General features: G+C 48.7%; 1 protein-coding gene across 1 annotated transcript in view; it reads left to right on the forward strand.

The window, feature by feature from the left end:
- The first annotated feature begins 13,188 nt into the window (after positions 1-13,188).
- The window catches only part of Susd5 (sushi domain containing 5), a 43,220-nt gene continuing 35,791 nt past the window's right edge, over positions 13,189-20,617 (forward strand). Inside the window, exons 1-2 of the mRNA XM_059267161.1 lie at positions 13,189-13,288; positions 17,706-17,883. Coding sequence (XP_059123144.1) covers positions 13,189-13,288; positions 17,706-17,883 — 278 coding nt within the window. The remainder of the gene's footprint in view (positions 13,289-17,705; positions 17,884-20,617) is intronic.

Below are 20,617 nucleotides of genomic sequence, written 5' to 3' on the forward strand. Positions count from 1 at the left end.
CCCGGGGGCTGCTCTCTTCGTTGATACATGAACAGGTTCTCCTTCCCTGAGGTTTAATTTCCTTCCCTCCCCTCCCCCACAGCCCTCCTTCCCTTTCTTCCTTATTGTTTTTATTTGTGTATATGTGTGAGTGTAACCACATGTAAAGATGTATTTTTGTTTGTATTTGTGTATGTGTGTGAGTGTAACTACATGTATTCAGGTGGCATTGGAGGCCAGAGGAAGGCCTGAGATTCCCTGGAGCTGGGGTTACAGGCAGTTGTGAGCTGCCCACCTGGGTGCTGGGAACTGAACTCCAGTGCACAGAAAGAGCAGGAAGTACTCTTAGCTGCTGAGCCCCCTCTCTTCAGCGCCACCCCCCCACCCCCCTTTGTATACTGGGGATTGAATGCAAGGCCTCTTGAAATGCTAGGCAGGCATTCTACCACTGAATTGCTTTTTCAGACCTTTTTTCATATTTTATTTTGGATAGAGTCTTACTAAGTTCAAGCTGGCCTTGAACTCGAAATCTTCTAGTAGTGAGTCTTCTAGTCTCACTACTGCCTTAGATGTGGAATTACAGTCATGCACCATTATGCCCAGTTCAAAGCAAAATCTTTTGACTGTAAACAATGGGACTGAGGTGTGGGCCTGCTGCTAAAATTCTTCTGGTGGTGAGCCCTAAACACCCTCTTCCTGTGGTCCCAAGGTGTGATTCTGCCAGAGTCCACCCTGCGGGGGAACCAGCGTCTCAGACTTACTTCCAGAGCAAGGAATGAGGAGTTACAGGCAGGAGCATGGGTGGCCTTAAAGTAGCCAAGCGGCAGGGCTGTACCCAGCTAGGAGGATGGCTCTTCTACGGCTGTGTAGCTCCCTCCCCCATCCTTCCCCACCTGTATCCTCTGGCCCTTCCCAGAGACCCGAGGCTGAATTAGGGTAGAATGCACACAGCTGGTTGGGAGGAGAGGCTGGATATACAGGTGAGGGTCCCAGGATCCTCTCCATCCCCCTCTTCCTGGAGGGAAGGTCACCAAACCCAGCTGTGATCTTTGGGGATCAGGCCCAGCCAAACTCCTGAAGATGGGAGCTGTTGTCTGGTCGGAGGACAGTCCTGTACGTCAGGGTCTAATCTCACGTGGGTCCTCATCTGTAAGTATCGGCATCTTGGAGCGTTTGAGTGCTGGGTGCATTTAGAGTTGTGGTGGGAAGCCAAGAGGAGCAGAGACCTAAAATGCAGGAAGAATGTGATGATGAGGACGAGGACAGGAGACAGACAAGGAGAAAACACCGGAAGATGGTAAAGAAAACAAAAAAATGGTGTAGTTGGAGCCACGAGGATGGCTTGGTGGGTAAGAACACCTGCTGTTCTGGCTTAATGCCATAGTTACCTTCAGCTGTCACTTTACACAAACTTAACGTTATCTAGGAAGAGGAAATTGCCTGAGAAATTGCCTCCATCACGTTGGCCTGTCTGTGGGGCATTTTCTTGATTGTTAATTGACATAGGAGGGCCCCGTTATTGTAGGTGGTACCATTCCTGGGCTGGTGGGCATGGGTTGTATAAGAGAGCAAGCTGATGGGGCTGGAGATATGGGTAAGTGGTTAAAGGTACTGGTTGCTCTTACAGGTTCTGTTTCCCACACCTACAAGGAAACTCATAACCATCTCTAGTCCCAGGGAATCTGTCGCCCTCTTCTGGCATTTTTGGGTACTGCATACATGCAGGCAAAACATCCATATATGTAAAATAAAGCAAAAATTAAAAAGAAAAAGAAAGGTAGCTGGATTGAGCCTAGGAGAAAGCCAGGAAGCACTGCTCCTCCGTGATCTCTGCTTCAGGCTCCTGCCTTGACTTCCTGTCTTAGCTTCTCTCTTTCCTTACTTCCTCCCTCCCTCCCTCCCTCCCTTCCTTCCTTCCTTTCTTCCTTCCTTCCTTTCCTCCCCAGTTTCAGTGCTGATACTCAGACCCAGGAGCCTCCACCCACCAGGCAAATGTTCTACTTGGTGAACTACATCCCCAGCTCCTTTGGATAATTTCTTCTTCCTTCAAATTGTTGAGACTCTTTTTGCTCGGTGCAGGTAACTAGCGGTCACCCCATGCATCCCCATTCCTTTAGCTCAGGTGAGGTGAGGGTCAAGGCCCCAGGTCTATTCTCCTGGGTTAGCTCCAGCCTAGTGCCTGTGTCTTTCTGACCTGCCTGTAGGGAATGGTGGCTTTTGGTACTCAGGGGAAGCAGAAAGGTATGATGCAGGCACGTGGTCCTTGCTGCGGATCTGCTGGCCATTGGATCACTTCACCTTGACCCAATGGGTGCACAAAGGAGTCCGGGTCCTCGGGATCTGAAGATGGCTGAGCACCTGGTGCCGGCCAGAGGAAACTGACAGTAGTTCATTTGGATGAAGGTGCCACACACCGTACAGACCACCCAGGGGGTACATTTAGCAGCAGAATACGGGGAAATAAGGACATCAGTGAGAGCAGGCTTTGTGGTAAGAGGAGGGCGGGGTGATGCCTGGTCACACTCCCAGGGCGCGGTTGGCTTGTTTGAATAATTTTCCAGGCTGGCAGAGAACTGAAGTCGACTCAGGGGTAAACAGAACCCCTGCCTGCTCTCCCTGGTGGGGGAGGGGTGTTTGGCTGGGAACCTTCATCCTTAGACGCTCAGTGGAGAGGAGAGGCTGAGGCACGGGGCACTTAAGGCAGGTACTTCTGTCTCACCAGATGTCTTGATTCGGGAAAACTAAGCACTACATCTTGCATCCTCTGTGTTAAGTAGGGATGATGATGATGATGATGATGATGATGATGATGATGATGATGATACAAAATCCATAAAGTTCTTGCTGTGATCAGGAATTCCTGGAAAGTAGCTGTGTCTGCAAAGACTAATGGACTGGTAAAACTGCAGCAATGTGGAGGGGTTGGAATGTTTCAGGTCCCCAAGGCTAAGAATGTCATCAGCACCTAAGTCCTGTAGAAAAGCTTCTCCTCCTCTCTAATTGTCTTAGTTAAATTTCTTTTTCTTTTTTCTTTTGTTTGTTTGTTTGTTTTTTGTTTGATTTGGTTTGGTTTGGTTTGGTTTGGTTTGGTTTGGTTTGGTTTTTCGAGACAGGGTTTCTCTGTGTAGCTTTGCACCTCTTCTGGAACTCGCTTTGTAGACCAGGCTAGCCTCAAACTCACAGAGATCCGCCTGCCTCTGCCTCCCAAGTGCTGGGATTAAAGGCATGTGCTGTAGCTAGAGTTTTCGTGCCTGGCCCACAGTCAGGGCAAATCTCTCTCACCCGACAGTCCCACAGACACTCAGACCCAACCAAGTAAACACACAGAGACTTATATTGCTTACAAACTGTATGGCCATGGCAGGCTTCTTGCTAACTGTTCTTATATCTTAAATTAATCCATTTTTATAAATCTATACCTTGCCACGTGGCTCGTGGCTTACCGGCATCTTCACATGCTGCTTGTCATGGTGGAGGCTGGCAGTGTCTCCTCCCACCTTCCGGTTCTCTCAGTTCTCCTCTCTGTTAGTCCCGCCTATACTTCCTGCCTGGCCATTGGCCAATCAGTGTTTTATTTATTGACCAATCAGAGCATTTGACATACAGACCATCCCACAGCAATGTGCTACCACCGCCTGGCAAATTTTCTACACCATGACCAAGGAAACTTTTAAAAGAAGCATTTAATCTGGGGCTCATGGTTCCAGAAGGTTAGAGTCCATGATCAACATGGCAGGAGCGTGGCAGCATGGTGGCAGGCAGGCAGGCAGGCAGCAGTGAAGTGTGAGCCCACAAAAATCTATTTAATAATTTATTAAGGGGTGCAGTGAAAATACAGACTTATTAATACAGAACAAGGAAGAGGCTGGTGCTGATCCTACTGGTCCAGCTGCCGCTGACCTGTCCAAGGAAGATGGGGACCAACCTCAAGCTGCTCCACACTGCTTGAGCTGGCCCTGGCCACCCAAGAGAGGACACAACCTCTCTCCTTCCCCTCTTAAGCAGTCACATAGGCAGGTAAGACCACAACCCAGGGTTTTCTATCCCAAAGCCATTGGCTGAATGGAATGAATTCCCACAACACAGCAGGCAGGCAGGCAGGCAGGCAGGGAGGCAGGGAGGCAGGGAGGCATGCATGCATGCAGGCAGGCAGGCATGTAGGCAGGCAGGCAGGCATGTAGGCAGGCAGGCATGTAGGCAGGCATGCAGGCAGGCAGGCATGTAGGCAGGCAGGCAGTAGGCATGGCACATGAGCAGCAGTTGAGAGTTTATATATGATCCACAAGCATGAGGCAGAGAGCTAACTGGGAATGATATGGTCTTTCGAAACCCTAATGCCCACCCCCAGAGACACACCTCCTCCAACAAGGCCACACCTCCTAATCCTTCCCAAACAGTTCTACCAAATTTGGACCAAGCATTCAAACGTATGAACCTTTGGGAGCCGTTCTCATTCAAACCTCCACACTGATGTATTTTAAACTTACCTTGATTTGAGATGTTCTTTGTTCTGTAAAACTATAGAACTGATTCCACATTGGAGCATGATCTGTGAGGTAACCTAAATCCGGGTTCCTGGGCCATGGTCATTCAAATGGCTGGAGAACAAACTCTCTCTCGTTCCCTTCAAGGCGAGAGCTGTGTATTTTTCACGGACATTGCTATTAAATGAGAAGTCCCGTGCACTGCAAACGTGGTACAGCGATTGGTTAAGCTTGGGGACTGCCCCCCCTTTGCATCACTTGCGGGACACAGCCATGAAAGAAAGTGCCTCACCAAGCTCGCACGGTGAACACGGTGAACACGGTGACCACGGTGACGGCTGCAGTGAAGGAAAGTGATGCAGGGGAATCTCGTGGCAAACATGGCGGCGACGGCAGACCTTCTGGCAAACTCAGAGTGAGGGAATCCTATCCCGAGAGGGCTTTCAGAACGAGGCACCGGGTTGTCCAGGGCTGGGAAGGATCAATGAATCCGGAATCTATGGGCTTATGTGACATGAAGCTGTACCTCCTTTGTGTAAGTTTTAAAAACATCGGTGTTTAAAGTGGAGACGTCTCAGGACTCAGGGGGCTGTCTGTATGGAAATTGTCCCAGGACATGCCCCTTAGTGACCTTAAACGCTCATGAGCACTGTAAAGGGTCATTAGATATCCGAGAAAAATCTTCACCATAAAGACCTAACACTAGGTGGGAGGGTCTGTGGGAGTTCGAGTCCAGCCTGGTCTACATACTGAGTTCCAAGCCTGACAAGGATACATACAAATTGAGACCCTATCTTAAAAAAAAAAAAAAAAAAATCCCGAAACTAACCTGTAGTCCGGCTTATCTGGGAGACAGAGCAGGGCCGGTGATTTGAGCCCAAGAATTTCAGAGAAGCCAGACTTCAACTTTAAAAGAATAAAGAACAAGTGTGAGGCTCTAAGAAACATAAAACAGGACAGGGCACTGTTTCAGAACGAGAGAAGATGTGGAGGATGTGGAGGAGCCTATTGGTGCACAGCTCTATTCCTAGGACTCAGGAGGCTATGGCTATCCTGGGCTACACAGCAAGATCTTCTCTCTAAAAACACAGCATACCCAATGAGGAAACAGAAAAGGCTTCCCTGGAAACCGAGACATCCTGGAAACGAAGAACGCAGCAGATGGGAGAAGGTGCTGCCGAGGTTTCCTGGAGAGACGGACAGACGAAGAAGGAAGTGGGGGGGGCTGTCGGGGAGACACAGTGGGGTGAAAATAGAGAGCGGGGCACTGTTCTGGCTTGTGTTAACTCTGCTGTCCGGATTTTTTAATTTTTAGATTGTAGCTTGAGTTTTCCTGCCTGGCCCACAGTCAGGACAAATCTCTCTCACCTGCCAGTCCCACAGCCTCTCAGACCCAACCAAGTAAACACAGAGACTTATATTGCTTTCATACTGTATGGCTGTGGCAGGCTTCTTGCTAACTGTTCTTATAGCTTAAATTAATCCATTTCCATTAATCTATACCTTGCCACATGGCTCGTGGCTTACCGGCATCTTCACATGCTGTTTCTCATCGTGGCGGCTGGCAGTGTCTCTCTGACTCAGCCTTCCACTTCCCAGCTTTATTCTCCTCCTTGCCCCGCCTATACTTCCTGCCTAGCCAACGGCCAATCAGTGTTTTATTGATTAATCAGCAACACATTTGCCATACATCCCACAGCATTAGATTTTTGGGGTTTTGTCATTGTTGTTAGTTTTTGTTCTGGCTGCCCCAGAACTCTCTATTCAGACCTGGCTGGCCTCAAACTCTCAGAGATCCACCTGCTTCCGCCTCCAGAGTGCTGGAGTTAAAGGTGTGTGCCACCACACCAGGCTTTTTTTTTTTTTTAAAGATTTATTTATTTATTATGTATACAGAAGAGGGCGCCACATCTCATTACAAATGGTTGTGAGCCACCATGTGGTTGCTGGGAATTGAACTCAGGACCTCTGGGAGAGCAGTCAGTGCTCTTAACCTCTGAGCCATCTCTCCAGCCCCACACCAGGCTTTTTAAATTTTTTAATTAGATGTGTGTGTGTGTGTGTGTGTTACCTGGGAAATGAACTCAGGTCGTCAGGCTTGGTGACAAGCCCCCCAGCCAATGAGCCGTCTTACAAGACATTTCTATTTCTTTAGAACAATGAAAACTCTGGGTCAATACGAAACTGGATGAGATACTGAGACTCTCTGCATAGATAAGAAATATGAACCAGGATATCTGCTCCTTCACGGCTTTCCCTCCTGTTTACCAGAGCAAAAGCTAGAAGAATTTGGGAGAACATTAGTTACTTATATTCAAACTTATCCAGCCTCCATTCTGAATAAAGCTACACTCCGAGGTACATAGTCACTGCAGAAATGCGTCCACACTCTCTGATGCCTGCTGTGGGGCTGCTAACCTGGGAAACACTGTTTCTACTTCAGTTAGCAAGGACTTGCTGTCATTGTATGTCTGGGCCTGCAGCTAGAGACGTGTCAGTCACACTGCCTGACTTCAGAGTGACTGAAAGGAGCACACGATGCTTTGGGAACTGTTTCGGAAAGCAGTTAGTAGCAAGGAGTCCTGTACCACCACCCAGGCCGTGTGCAAACATCCTCACTCCTGCACCACCACCCAGGCCGTGTGCAAGCAGCCTGCCTCTCACTCCTGCACCATCACCCAGGCGTGTGCAAGCAGCCTCACTCCTGCACCACCACCCAGGCCGTGTGCAAGCATCCTCTCACTCCAGCTCTGTGATGCCTGGCTTTAGACTATGAGTTTGACACAACCTAGAAACACTTGGAACGAGAGTCTCAGTGAGGGGTTGTCTAGATCAGGAAGGCTCGTGGGTGTGTCTGGGGGGGACTGTCTTAAGTTAGTTGTTGTGGGGAGACAGTAAGCAGCACTCCTCCATGGCCTCTGCATCAGCTCCTGCCTCCAGGTCCCTGCCTCGAGTTCCTGCCCTGACTTCCCTACATGATGGACTGTAAGCTGTAAGATGAAATCAACCCTATCCTCCTTGTGGTGGTTTGAAGGAAAATGGCCCCCCTGCAGGCTCATAGGGAGTGGCATTATTAGGCAGTGTGGCTTTGTTGAAGTAGGTGTGGCCTTGTTGGAGGAAGTGTGTCACTAGGGGTGGGCTTTGGGGTTTCAGAAGCCCAAGCCAGGGAGTGTCATTTTCTCTTCCTGCTGTCTGGGATCCAGCTGTAGGACTCTCCTCTCCATCACCATACGCCTGCACACCATCATGATTCCCACCATGACGATAACGGACAAAACCTCTGAAACTGTAAGCTAGCCCCAATTAAAAGTTTTCCTTTAGAAGAGTTGCTCTGCTCTCGGTGTCTCTTCACAGCAATAGAACCCTAACTAAGACAATAGTTAAGCCTGGCATGGTGGCACACGCCTTTAATCCCAGCACTTGGGAGACAGAGGCAGGCAGATCTCTGTGAGTTCGTGGCCAGCCTGGTAAACAAAGCGAGATCCAGGACAGGCGAGGCTGTTACACAGCGGAAGACGATAGTTAAAAGCAGAAGTGAACATGTACATATTTGCTCAGCTGGGTTTCTCCTCTCATACCGTTCAGGACCCCCACCTATGGATGGCACTGCCATGTCATCTGGACCCTCCCACATCAATCCCTAATCATGAAAATGCCCGGGTGGCATGCCTCCAGGCCAGATTTATGGAGGCAACGTCTCAACTGAGGTTCCTCTACCCAGATAACTACATTGCATTAAGTTGACTAACAAACAAACCCCCCAACCAACCACAGCCCAACTAGGGCGGTTGGGGCCATGACGTGACCTTCTGTGTCAAGTTCCTGGTTCTCTGACTTATTCCCAGGCTGCTTTCGGTCAGTGTTTCATCACAGCCTCAGAAAAGCAAACTAGCATAGGTCTCTCGCTGAAACTGGAGATCGCTGAGTTCAGCTCCACTGCCTGCCCAACCAGCGTCCCCAGGGACTGCCTATCTTGCCTCAACAGCTGCAGTGCCCAGCTTTTTTTGTGGGTGCTGGGGAACTGAACTCGGATCCTCCTGTTTGCACTTGTTCTTTTCCCACTGAATCATCATCTCCTAGACCACGGTTCAGGTTCTTACCCTGCTTGGCAACATCCCAACCTCCCCTCCCAGGATGGTACCTCCTTCTCACAGTTGCTCCGCCCCAGAACTTCCCTTAGCCCCGCCCACACCCCAGTATGTGGTCTTTTCATTAAGCTGTTGTGGTCTACCTGTTCTGGCCATGCCCTGAAGCACCTAGTGAGGCAGCAGGTAACTGTTATACCTGCCTATAACCTTGAAGTACATGCCCCTGGGGCATGGCCACTAGGGACCCTTAAGACCTGGAATGCAGGTACGCTGATCTCTCTTCCTTCACTACCTTGTGGTTTTGGATGCTGGGATAGACCAGGGCAGATCTCGTCAGAGAACAGCGTTGGACCATGCCTCACCCTTCCAGAATCCTGCGATAAATTCCTCTATTTTGTCTTGTGAGTTTCCTTTCCCAAATAAATTGCTTTGCCCATTAAGCAGACTCCATGGATTGCTAGCCATATAATCCCATTAAGCTGTTTTGTCATAAAAACATTTTTTTGTGGGGCTGGAGAGGTGGCTCAGTGGTTAAGAGCACTGCCTGCTCTTCCAGAGGTCCTGAGTTCAACTCCCAGCAACCACATGGTGGCTCACAGCCATCTCTGGTGGGATCTGATGCCCTCTTCTGGCATAAAGTTGCCAGATAAAGCACTCATATACATAAATAATAAAAATATTTAAAAAACAAAACAAAACATTTTTTGTTCCTCAGAGAAGTAAGTGAATTTATGATTTGAAAAGTATTTAATCAATTATGTATTGAATAACTACTCAATAAACATTGTACACTTCACATGTATAGTTTAGTGGGCTTTGACAAATGTCCACACTCGTGTGATCACCACTGTCCTCAAGAGAGGGGACGTACTTCAGATGTGTTCCTACCCCTCAGAGGCAACAATGGTGTGGTGGGTAGTTTGGAAGTTTTTCCTAGGGAGACATGGACAGACATCTATTCATCCCAGATAGGACTCTATTGACAGATCAAAGGAAAAGTTCTGCCCAAGTCTAGCTTGGTGAACCAGGGAGTTTATTTGGGCTTCTAACTGGAGCATGAGTCACCCAAGCACAGCTGCACCCCAGAAAGGTCCACCCCAGCATGAGCGATAGGCCTAGCACTCCCGCTGAACTTGGAGGCGGCTAGCTTCATGAAGACTCCTCTCTCCTAGCACTTGATTACGGCTTACTTACGCAATATACGCTTGGGGCAGGATCTTGGAACTTCTGTGAGTTTCTTGGTTGGTTGAAGTTTCTTGGGCTTCCCAAGATCCCTGAATCTCCGGGTCCTCCCTCTCTCTAGAGGCGACGGTTCCATTGCAGGAAGCGGCTGCCCAGGACAACTGGCCTCTCATCTCCAATTCCTTTTTCCTTTTTTTTTTAAACAAAAAATATGTATGTATGTATGTATGTATGTATCTATCTATCTATCTATCTATCTATGACACAAGGTCCCACCATGTAGCCCGGCTGTGCTGGATCTCAGTCTATAGACCAGGCTGGCCTTGAACCCCCACCCACACATGAGAGATCTGCCTGCCTCTGCCTCCCAGGTGCCAGGATTAAAGGCATGCTGCAACACACCTGGCTGTTTTTCCCTTTCTGAATCAGATTTCATATCAATGGAATCATATGGCATGAATCTTTTTGCATGAGGCTTCTTTTTCTTGGGATTTATTCATTTATTATGGTGAGTGTGGTTTTTGTTTTTATTTTGTTTTGTTTTGTTTGTTTGAGACAGGGTTTCTCTGTAGCCCTTGCTGTCCTGGGAATTCACTCTGTAGACCAGGCTGGTCTTTTTTTTTTGTTGTTTTTTTTTTGTTTTTTTTTTTTGTTTTTCGAGACAGGGTTTCTCTGTGTAGCTTTGCGCCTTTTCCTGGAACTCACTTGGTAGCCCAGGCTGGCCTCGAAATCACAGAGATCCGCCTGGCTCTGCCTCCCAAGTGCTGGGATTAAAGGCGTGAGCCACCACCGCCCGGCCAGGCTGGTCTTGAACTCACAGAGATCTGCCTTCCTCTGCCACCCAAGTGCTGGGATTAAAGGTGTGCACCACCACAGCCCAGCCACATGTGTTTTGTTTTTTAACATTTATTTATTTGTGGATATGTGGATGTGTTGGCCTCAATTTGAGCGTGGAGGTCAGAAGACCACCCAAAGGGACTTGACTCTCTCCTTCCACCGTGCGGGCTCCAGGGATTGAACGGAGGCCGTAGGCTTCTTGGCAAGTGCCTTTTCCATCTGAGACATCTTGCTGTCCTGTTTTTATGTTATTTTTTGCAGGTTCAGGCTGATCTTAATGTAGCTAAGAATGACCTTGAACTTCTGATCCTTAAACCTCCTGGATTGCAGGTGTGTACGGCCACAGCCGGTTGATGTGGTATTGGGGTTGAACCTGGAGCTTTGTGTGCTAGGCAAGCATCCAGTCCTTTAGCATTGTTTTGTTCCTCTCCTTGTCGGCTGGTTCCTCTTGAACACGTCACCGTTCTCATTCTGCGCACCCACTGATGACGCCTGAGCTGCTCCTGGATGGTGCAAATGAGGGAACGGCGAGCGTTTTTGTACAGATCTTTTTGTGGCTGTTTTCATTTCCTTTGGATATACACTGCAGTGCTTTCTGGGACACGAGGCAAGCATACACTCATGGGAGACAGCTGGACGGTTTTCCCCAGCGCTTGCACAAATTATACCTCTAGAACATACCATTTCCTCGGAGTAGGACAGGCCAAGACAGACCTGGGCAAAGATAATGTTTAAAATGCCATCAGGGTTAGCTAGTCAGTTTCCAAATGACTTCTAGGCTGTTAGGAGACACTGCCCTCGCATGGGTCTCTTGGCATCGCTCACAGGCACCTTCCAAGCCCTTCCTCCGTGTTCTGTGCTAAGCTTTCAATGTCTCCTCCAGTCCAGACATGTGAAATCTCACTCCCTAGGTTGCCTTGCCAACTGCTAAACTGAAAGTAGCTAAGCAAATTCATTTATACTTCCATGTGAATGATTGTCAGGTCTCACCCCACCAACACCCTCAAGTACCTGTGTTTTAAATGTGAAACTTAATCATCTAAAGGAATTAATCACTGCTGGTAGCTTTTGAGTGTAGTCCAAAAGTTACGTGAGGGTTTGCAAGATGGTATTGGTTATTAAAGGCATTTGCCTTCCAACCTCGTGACCTGAGTCCAATTCTCTGGACCCATGTGGTGGAAGAATACTCCTGCAAGTTGTCTTTTGACCTATACACGTGTAAAAAAATAATAAAAGTTGTGTGAAACCCTGGGCAGCACATATGGGGTGTGTGTGGTTGGGAGAGCTGTGAGTTTGAGGCCAACCTGGGCTACATAGTGAGTTCCAGACTAGCCTTGACTCATGTATATATAGTGTAAGCTTAAAAAAAAATGCTTTCTGTCCTAAGTCAGATGTGGGTTCAAATCCCAAATTCTCCCCATGTCTGTGTCCTTGCTCACTAACCATTGACAGTTATTTGTGGCTTAGCACCAAAGTCTTGTTCAGCCTTTAGCATTTGGCTTACCTAAGCAGGACTTTCCAAAAGAGCAAACTATGGCATCGTTGTCGTCTAGCACAGAGGCAGCCGTATTGTGGGCACCTAACCCAATTATTGACTGGCGCATTAATTAATACGATAAGGATTTGCAAACTGCTGAGAGCCACTGACGTTCTAAGTTTAACAATGCATTATTCTTTGTTGACTGGATAATTGAGATGGGGTCTTGCTGTGTAGCCCATGCTGGCCCAGAACTGGCAGCAGTTCTCCTGCCTCAGTCTCCAGAGTGCCAGGACAGGAATATGAGCCACCAGGGTAGGCAACAGGGCTGGGTTTATGAGCTCTCCAAGGAGCCCGGGGAGACAGGACCCTGTGAATTGGAAGAGATCATCCATTCCAGTGGGACCAAGATTGTAGCTTCTCAGATCACCCTTCACCCCAAACTTGAGAATTCCACGCGCTTCGGAGGTCACCCAGTCTGACCTGGAAGTGAGTGGTAACAGTTGAGGAACACCAGAGTGAGGTAGGAAACACCCTTGAAGGAGCGGTTGCTTAAATTAGACGCGAGCCCTCTACCTCCATCCCCCGAGTGTGCTGGGATTACCAGCGATTGTCACCACACCCGGTTCTCTACGGTGCTGGGACTAGAACCCAGGGTCTGTGCCTGCCAGGCAAGCACTCTGCCAACTGAGCCACCTCCCCAGCCCCAAGATGGCCTTTTTCTAAGGGAATGGAGCTCGCCCTCCTGAGGACCGAGGCTAGCAAATCAGCGGCTTCCCTTCTTCATTTAAAAAAGGTTCGTTTAACGAAGGTTCTGTCTGTGAGCCTGCGCCCAGCCAAGACTTCGGGTACTGCGTGGCGACCGTCCTCCCCTCGAGGGTACCCACTGCCCGCCCTCCGGGCCCTGGCCCTCCGCCCCGGCCGCGCCCCTGGCGCAGCCCCTTTTGGCACCGCGGCTCCCAGGTGCCCAGCGCAAAGGCGGAGCCGGATTGCAGCCGCCTGGGTGGCGCCACCGAGACCCCCGGGTGTTTGCGGGTCCCAGCGCTCCGGCTGCGACTCCCGCAGCATCCCCGGCCGCGGCTCCAGCATCCCCGGGAACCCGAGACTCTCCGGCCGCGCACAGCCCGTGGACGCCACCACCATGAGCGCGGGGCCGCGATGGCCGGCACCCGGCAGCCTGCCTGCGCTCTGCGCCGCGCTGCTCCTGCTGGGTCTGCAGCCGCCCCCCGTGAGCACCGAGGGTGAGTGTCCGCAGCCGCAGGGGCCCCGGGACAGCCGGGAGACCAGCTGGGCCGGGGGTGCAGCCTGGAACTGACCACCCGGAGTCCCAGCATCACCGGGCCCCCACCCTTCCCCGTGCTCCCTCCGCCCGCTTCCCGGAGAGAGAGCTCTAGAATGAAGTCACGTCTAGGCTGCCCTCGAACTTCCCCTGCTGGGGCTGATTTTTTTTCCATCCTCCCTCGGTTTCTCAACGTCTGTTAAGTGGGTGCCCTTCCCGGAGGCTGTGGTTAGAAAACATTCGCGTTGTCCAGGGAGATTTGAAAGATGAGTGGGGATCCATGTCCCAGGCAAACCGGGAAGGAAGGGGAAGAAAGGCGTCCGGGGAAGGGGAACAGCCCGAGCTGAGGTGCTCAGTCAGAGGTGTTGGGGAACATGGGACACATGATTTAAAAACAAAAAAGCAAGGTGGGAGCCCAGTTGCCAGGTGGGGATGGATGCCTTGGGACAGGAGATGGAAAACCAGGTAGCAGCTGCCAGATGACAAGTTGAGCCACTTTGTTTTTTTGAACCCAAATTCAGCTTTAAAAAATCCAAACGTTTAGTATTTATTTTGTGTATGTGTTTATTTGCTTTGTTAAGTCTGAATTCAGCTTTAATTTTTTTTTAAATTAGCGTGTTCATGTATGTGTGTGTGTGTGTGTGTGTGTGCATGTATGATTACACGCTGCTTGCCAAAGTGAGTGTGTGGAAGTCAGAAGACAACCTGGACTCACTCGTTCCCCACGCACTACGTGGGTCCTTTGGGGTGGAACTCAGGTCGTCAGGTTTAGCAGCAAGCACCTTTACCCACTGAGCCGTCTTACTGGCCCTTGAATTTGGCTTCTAATACTTGCCTTAAACTAGCAGGATTAGGGCCCCGTGTCAATACAATTTCCGTTTGAAAGCTAATTCAGCTGTGTTTAGCTGTTGAAACAAAACCCCTCAGAACGTGGAGCTGGAGATTCTGAAGGGAGCCCGCTGTCCTCAGCCTCAGAAGGTTTCTAGAAAGTCCACCCTTGGAACGACCTTGACCGATGGGGGAGAAAAGCCGTTGGCCGATTTAGGAAGCTTTGCATACATTGAAATATAGTTATTTAAATCTGGTAAGGCATAAGGAGCGAAGCTAAAGATCAGGGAAAGAAAATCCTGGTGCTTGAGGAAATGGTGAGGGGGCAACATGACACCACAGGTGTGCTCTCCGAGTTTGCATGTGTGTGCTGTATTAACAAGGACTTGTGCTCTCAGTCAGCCTCTTAGCCGCCTTCAGCATTAAGAGAGAGCACTGTTAACTCTAAAGGCTGTTTGTGGTCCCGCTGATTAATTTCTAATTAATTTATTTGGCAGTGCTATAGAAGCATCCGGCCACTGAACTATATCGTCAGACCCAAATTAAAAAAAAAAAAAATCTAGATATGCTTCATAAAAGTTACCGTTTAAAAATGTATAACTGAGGTTTTAAAATATACGTATATAAACATTTTGTTGTACAAACACTGTTTGTGCATCTAATTCTAGAACATTCCATCATAGCCACATGAAACATCATACCTCTTTGCAGTCCATCCCCTGGTAATGCTTTAGTATTTCTGGCCTGCTGTTGAGTTATGAAAATTAAACTGATTTTAAAGAATGAAAGTAGAATGGGTTGGGGTTAGTACTAACTTTTGAACAATGTCTACTTTTGTTCCAATTTTAATTTCTTCAAACAAAATCTCTTTCCATGATGTTTTATAGCGTTTCACCCCATTATGAACGCTTAAGCAGAACGCCTCATGGACAAGGATCAAAGTTTTGTGCCCATCTGGCTTGGGGTGGGGCATAGAAAATACAAGGTGGGATTGCCATCCAGCAAAGAGAAACTGAGGACTCCTTGTGTGTGTGCTTTTTATTGCTGGAAATGCTTCCTGTTTCACCTCCACCACCTTCCTTCTCCCCTCTGTACTTGGCCTATGCAGAACTAGGGGCGCACTTCATTTTAAGAACATGCCGCTTGCCAAGCCCTCCCTTGTATAGCGGAGCCATGGAAGAATTGTCAGCTCTGTTCTGAACGGATCGCTCCCTGGGTCTGTGCTTACTGCACATCTCATGCCTATTATCTGAGTCTGCGTGGGGAGGAAGAAATGACTGTTTAACTGAGACTCGTTACTATAGATATTTGAACAAAAACAGTCTCTAAAACTTAAATTGAAACCAAAACCATTTCATTTATATTTGATTAATTTAACATGTATCACATACACAAAGTAGAGTGACTACCGTTTTTCTGTATTTTTACTTTGTTTTTCATGTGTGTGTGTGGGGGGGGTGCAGGCATACATGCTTGTGGAGTCCAGCAGTCAGTGCCAAGTGTCTCCCTCAATCCCTTTCTAATCTGTGTGTGTGTGTGTGTGTGTGTGTGTGTGTGTGTGAGAGAGAGAGAGAGAGAGAGAGAGAGAGAGAGAGAGAGAGAGAGAGAGAGAGAGAGTATAGGTGTCTTCTGAGGTCAGTGATGTGGGATTCCCTCTACAGTGGGATTCCAAACAGTTTGAGTCACCCTGTGTGGGTGCTGGAAACTAACTCTGGTCCTCTGCAAAAGCGGAGTGTGCCCTTAACTGTTGAGCACTTCCAGCCTCCAATCTTGGTTTGCTTGTTTGTTTTTTTGAGACAGGGTCTCTCAAGGAACCTGGGGCAGGCTTGTCATCAAGTCCTGGGAATCCTCATGTCCCCACCATCCCAGTCCAGTGCTGGGATTACAGACACATGTAGTTGCACTCAGAGTTGGGGGGCGGGGCACACACCACAGTCACATGTGGAGGTCGATGGCACCGTTTTGGAGTCATTTCTCTCTCTCTCCCTTTACATGGGTTCTGGGACCAAACTCGGGTTGTCAAATGCACGTGGCAAGCTCCCATCCCCCCTGAGCCATCTTGCCTGCCCATGTGAGAGCTAGGGATGGAACTGGGTCCTTGGGTCAGAGCTATAAGCACTTTGCCAACTGAGTTATCTTCCCAAACTTTACTTTTTTATTTTTGAAGTGGAAAAAAATTCTTCATATTAACTAAAAGCAAATGAACTGTTTGGGTAATGATTGTGGAGAAAGACTCATTAATTCAGTCCATACTGAGTCACCACTGCATGCCAGGCAATGTCCTGGCTGACAAAGACGGTATGATGAAGAGAAATGGGTTCTTCTACTGGGGAGCTTAAAACACAGGAGGAGAGAGTGAGCCAAAACCGGATGAACGAGATGGCCACTCAGTCACTGATGAGATTAAAGAATAGGAGTCGCTCTGAGAGTTACGTCAGGAGGGTGTCGTCTGTTGTTGTTTGCTTAGGGTCTCATTATATAGACCAGGCTGGCCTCCAACTCACAGTGGTCCTCCTGCCTCTGCCTCCCAAGTGCTGGGATTCAAAGGATGAGCTACCTACCTCAGTATAAGAAACTTTTTACTTAATGCAGGATAATCTGAGAAACAAGTAAAAATTGCTAGGCATTGGGGTTGGAGAGATGGCTCAGGAGCCAAGAGTGCTTGTTGCCCTTCCAGGGACCAGGGTTTGATTCCCAGCACCCACATGGTGACTCACAACTCTCAGGATAGTGAGGACTGCCTCAGAGCGCTGGGCACCAAGATACTCATGCAAGGAACCCAGGACACTGAGCCTTGTCACATCGTTTTTGGAAGAAGGATTAAACAAAACAAAGCAACACACACACACACACACACACACACACACACACACACACACACACAGAGGTCTCACTGTAGACCAGGTTGGCCAGTAGAACTCAGAGATCCTCCTGCCTGTGCCTCCGTTCCCAGTACTAGGATTAAAGACATGTGTCACCACACTTGGCTAGTACAAATCCATGCCAGATCATCTGGTTGTGTATGAGGGGAAGAATGTACATACCTTTGTGTGTGTGTATGTGTGTGTGTGTGTGTGTGTGTGCATGTGAAAGCCAGAGGGCAACCTCAGCTGTTGTCTTCAAATGCCACCCACCTTGTTATCTGCAGACAGGGTTTCTCATTGGCCTGAAACTCCTCCAGCAGGCCAGACTGGCTGGCCAGTGAGCCCCATAATCTCCTGGTTTCCACTTCCTCAGCACTGGAGTCCCAAGTCAATGCCACCCCTGGCTTTATTTTTATGCGGTTTCTGCAGATCAAACTCAGTGTCCTTAAGCCCCCAAGGCAAACATTTAACCAACCAGTCTATCTCCCCACCACAATTAAATTTTTGTTTGTTTGCTTGTTTATAGTAGACTACAACAAGAGAGACATGGTGTCCAGATAGAAGGGAGGATGAGGCTGGAGGATGGTCTGAGTGCACGGGTTTGAAACCCACTTGGACAGACAGCGAGCGTGGTGAACTCACAGTGCCTTGAACCTCACATCCACATATTGTATTTTTCCTGCACAGGGAAACTCTTCCTGCTGGAGTCCCAGAACGGCTCTCAGGGCCTGGACCTGGAGGCAGCTCGGCTCTCCTGCAGGAGCAGGGGTGCCCACCTGGTGTCTGCTGGAGAGCTGAGGAGGGTGGTCCAAGACTGTGCCTTCGCAGTGTGCACAACAGGCTGGCTGGCTGACGGCACCCTTGGGTAAGTCAGGACAGCCGGGGACGCATTCTTTTCCAACCGCCTCAGCTGCACTGCCTAGGTCTATATGGGGCTCAACGATTGCCCTGCAGGGATAGCAAGCAGGCAATGTGAAACGGAGTGTGGCTTCTAGCATGTTCAGTTTATTTATTTTTTATTTATTTTGGTGTGTGTGTGTGTGTGTAAGTCAGGGGACAACTTTTTTTTTTTTTTAAAGATTTTTTTATTATGTATACAATATGCCTGTACACCAGAAGAGGGCACCAGATCTCATTATTGATGGTTGTGAGCCACCATGTGGTTGCTGGGAATTGAACTTAGACCCTCTGGAAGAACAGCCAGTGCTCTTAACCTCTGAGCCATCTCTCCAGCCCAGGGGACAACTTTTTGAAGTCAGTTCTCACTTTCCACTTTGTCAAAGCAGGGTCCCTCTTGTTTCTTTTGCCTTACGTAAAGCCGCCGTCCAGATTGCAGCGGGTTCTCCTGCCTCTGTTCCTGTCTTGCCATAGGAATGCTGGGATTACAGACGCATGCCACCATACCCAGCTCTTTACACCGGTTCCTGGATAGAACTCAGGTCGTCAGGCTTCTGTGGTGCCTTTACCTTCTGAGTGGTCTTCCTCCCTGACCCTCCGCCATGTTCTGGTTTCTGGAGTCATTTACTTTTGTATCTCCTTGTAGTTTGAATCTAAAACATCCCCCACAGGCTCTTGTTTTGAATGCTTGTCCCCAGACTGGTGGCGCTATTTGTAGGGAGGGTCCTGTGGGACACTTCTGATGTGAGGTCAGGCTGGTCAAGTAGGTCGCTGGGAGCTGGCCTCTGAAGATTACTTACTTACGCAGCCTGATTTCTGTCACTTTCTGTATCCTGGTCTTCAGTCATGTGATAGCCTCTAGCCCCACAGCCTGGGTGGTTCCCTCTCCAGCTGTGTGGACTGAAACCTCTGAAATCATGAGGCAGAATGAGGTGCTCCTCCCTTGAGTGCTCTCTCTCAGGTGCTGTGCTCACAGCCATTCAAAAGTAACAAATGCATGAGACGGCTATGCTCTGACAGAGGCTAGGGACTCGTGCAGGAAGGCCTGACCGGTGTCCTAGCCAATAAATAGCCAATGTCAACGGCCAGGAATGTGAATGGAGATGCCCCCAGGGCTTCCAGCCCCCAGCTGTTGACTTTTTATCTCCTGAGCCCTCCCAGCTCAGGCTCTAGGTCCTACAGAGTAGACAGTCATCCCCACTGTGTGCTGAGGGCCTAATCCATGGGCTGCTTTAGAGACGTAAGTCTTGTGATTAGCTGGAGAAAATGTCCCAACAGTGTTTACACCTACTCTTTAGGTTTCAAAGATGGTAATAGAATTTCAGGCCTCCAGACATCTGGAAGAATCCATAAAAATTGACTTTTAAGGAAGGTAATGCTACCCTAGTCCTTGACTTATTTCAACAAACAATTTTTGTTAGCATAGTATTTCTCACACAATATAAAATAACCAGTCACACCATTAACAATGAGTCAAATTCAGGAGACACGTCAGTGAAAGGAAGTTCTGTGTCTCAGCACTGGAAGATACTGACTTTCAGACAACAATCCTGAGGCTGGGGAAACAGCACAGTTATTAGGAGCACTGGCTACTTTTCTTTAGGACCCAGGTTTGATTCCCAGCATGCACATGGCAGCTCACATACATCTAACACCCTCTTCTGACCTCCTCAGGTACCAGGCACACTCATGGTGCACAGACACACATGCAGGCAAAACACCCATGCACATAAAATAAAAAATAATTTTAAAAAAGATGACAATCCTTAAAAATTTCAAAGATATAAAAGACAAGGAGAATTTTTACCAGCATGAGAAACTATAAAAATAGCCAAATAGAAATACTTTGGAAGTGAAAAATGATAGTAACTAAAATTAAGAATCTAATACTGGATCTAACAGCTGATTGAAAAGAGCCAAAGGGAGAATTAGTAAGCTGGACGCTATTTCAGAGGGAGATATGCCAAACAAATAAAAAAGAAAGGATAAAAAATGTAGAGAAAATGGTAAAGGTGATGAAACTACATGCAATTAGAATTCTAAAAGGAAAAAGAAAGAGGGGGCTGGGGAGGTGGTTTGGTGGTTGAGAAGTTTCATGCCGGAGACTATTGCTCTTCCAGCACCCACACAGAGGGTCTGTGCATAGAGACTGCCCTCCAGCTGAGGGACATTGGTTTTGTGTCTCTCTACAGATGCCTGGGTACTAGCGAGGGCATTACCCACTGTCTTCTCAGGTGTTCCCTTCCCAGGCAGATTATGGAGACTCAGTGGCCCCTCCCCAACCCCACACATGCCAGGCACACATCATATCACTGAGCTACATCCCCGGTCCCAGTACCTCCATCTTACACATCGGTCTAAGGCCTGGAGGATCTGAGTGGCTTTCCTAAGAACACTGGACCACCCCCTTCTAATGGTAGTTTGCCTTCTGTTGGTACCATTTGGCTCCATTTCCCTCTGTCTGGCTGATAGCTCTGTTGCTCTTCCTTCTTTAAGTCCTACCTCAGTTTCCCCGCCAGGCTCATGGGCACAGGCACCAGGATCCCATTCTTCACCATGGATTTCTACAGACCTCTGAGACATGCTGGACAAGGTGACCCAGCAAAAGGAGTGTGCCCCCTCCTCCCACCCAGAGGCCTCTCCTCCCGTCTCTCCTCCCAGGCAGTCCTCATGTCTTCTGCACTGCAGAATCTGGGCTTTAG

Source organism: Peromyscus eremicus, chromosome 7 (assembly GCF_949786415.1).
Source record: "Peromyscus eremicus chromosome 7, PerEre_H2_v1, whole genome shotgun sequence".
Classification (NCBI taxonomy): domain Eukaryota; kingdom Metazoa; phylum Chordata; class Mammalia; order Rodentia; family Cricetidae; genus Peromyscus; species Peromyscus eremicus.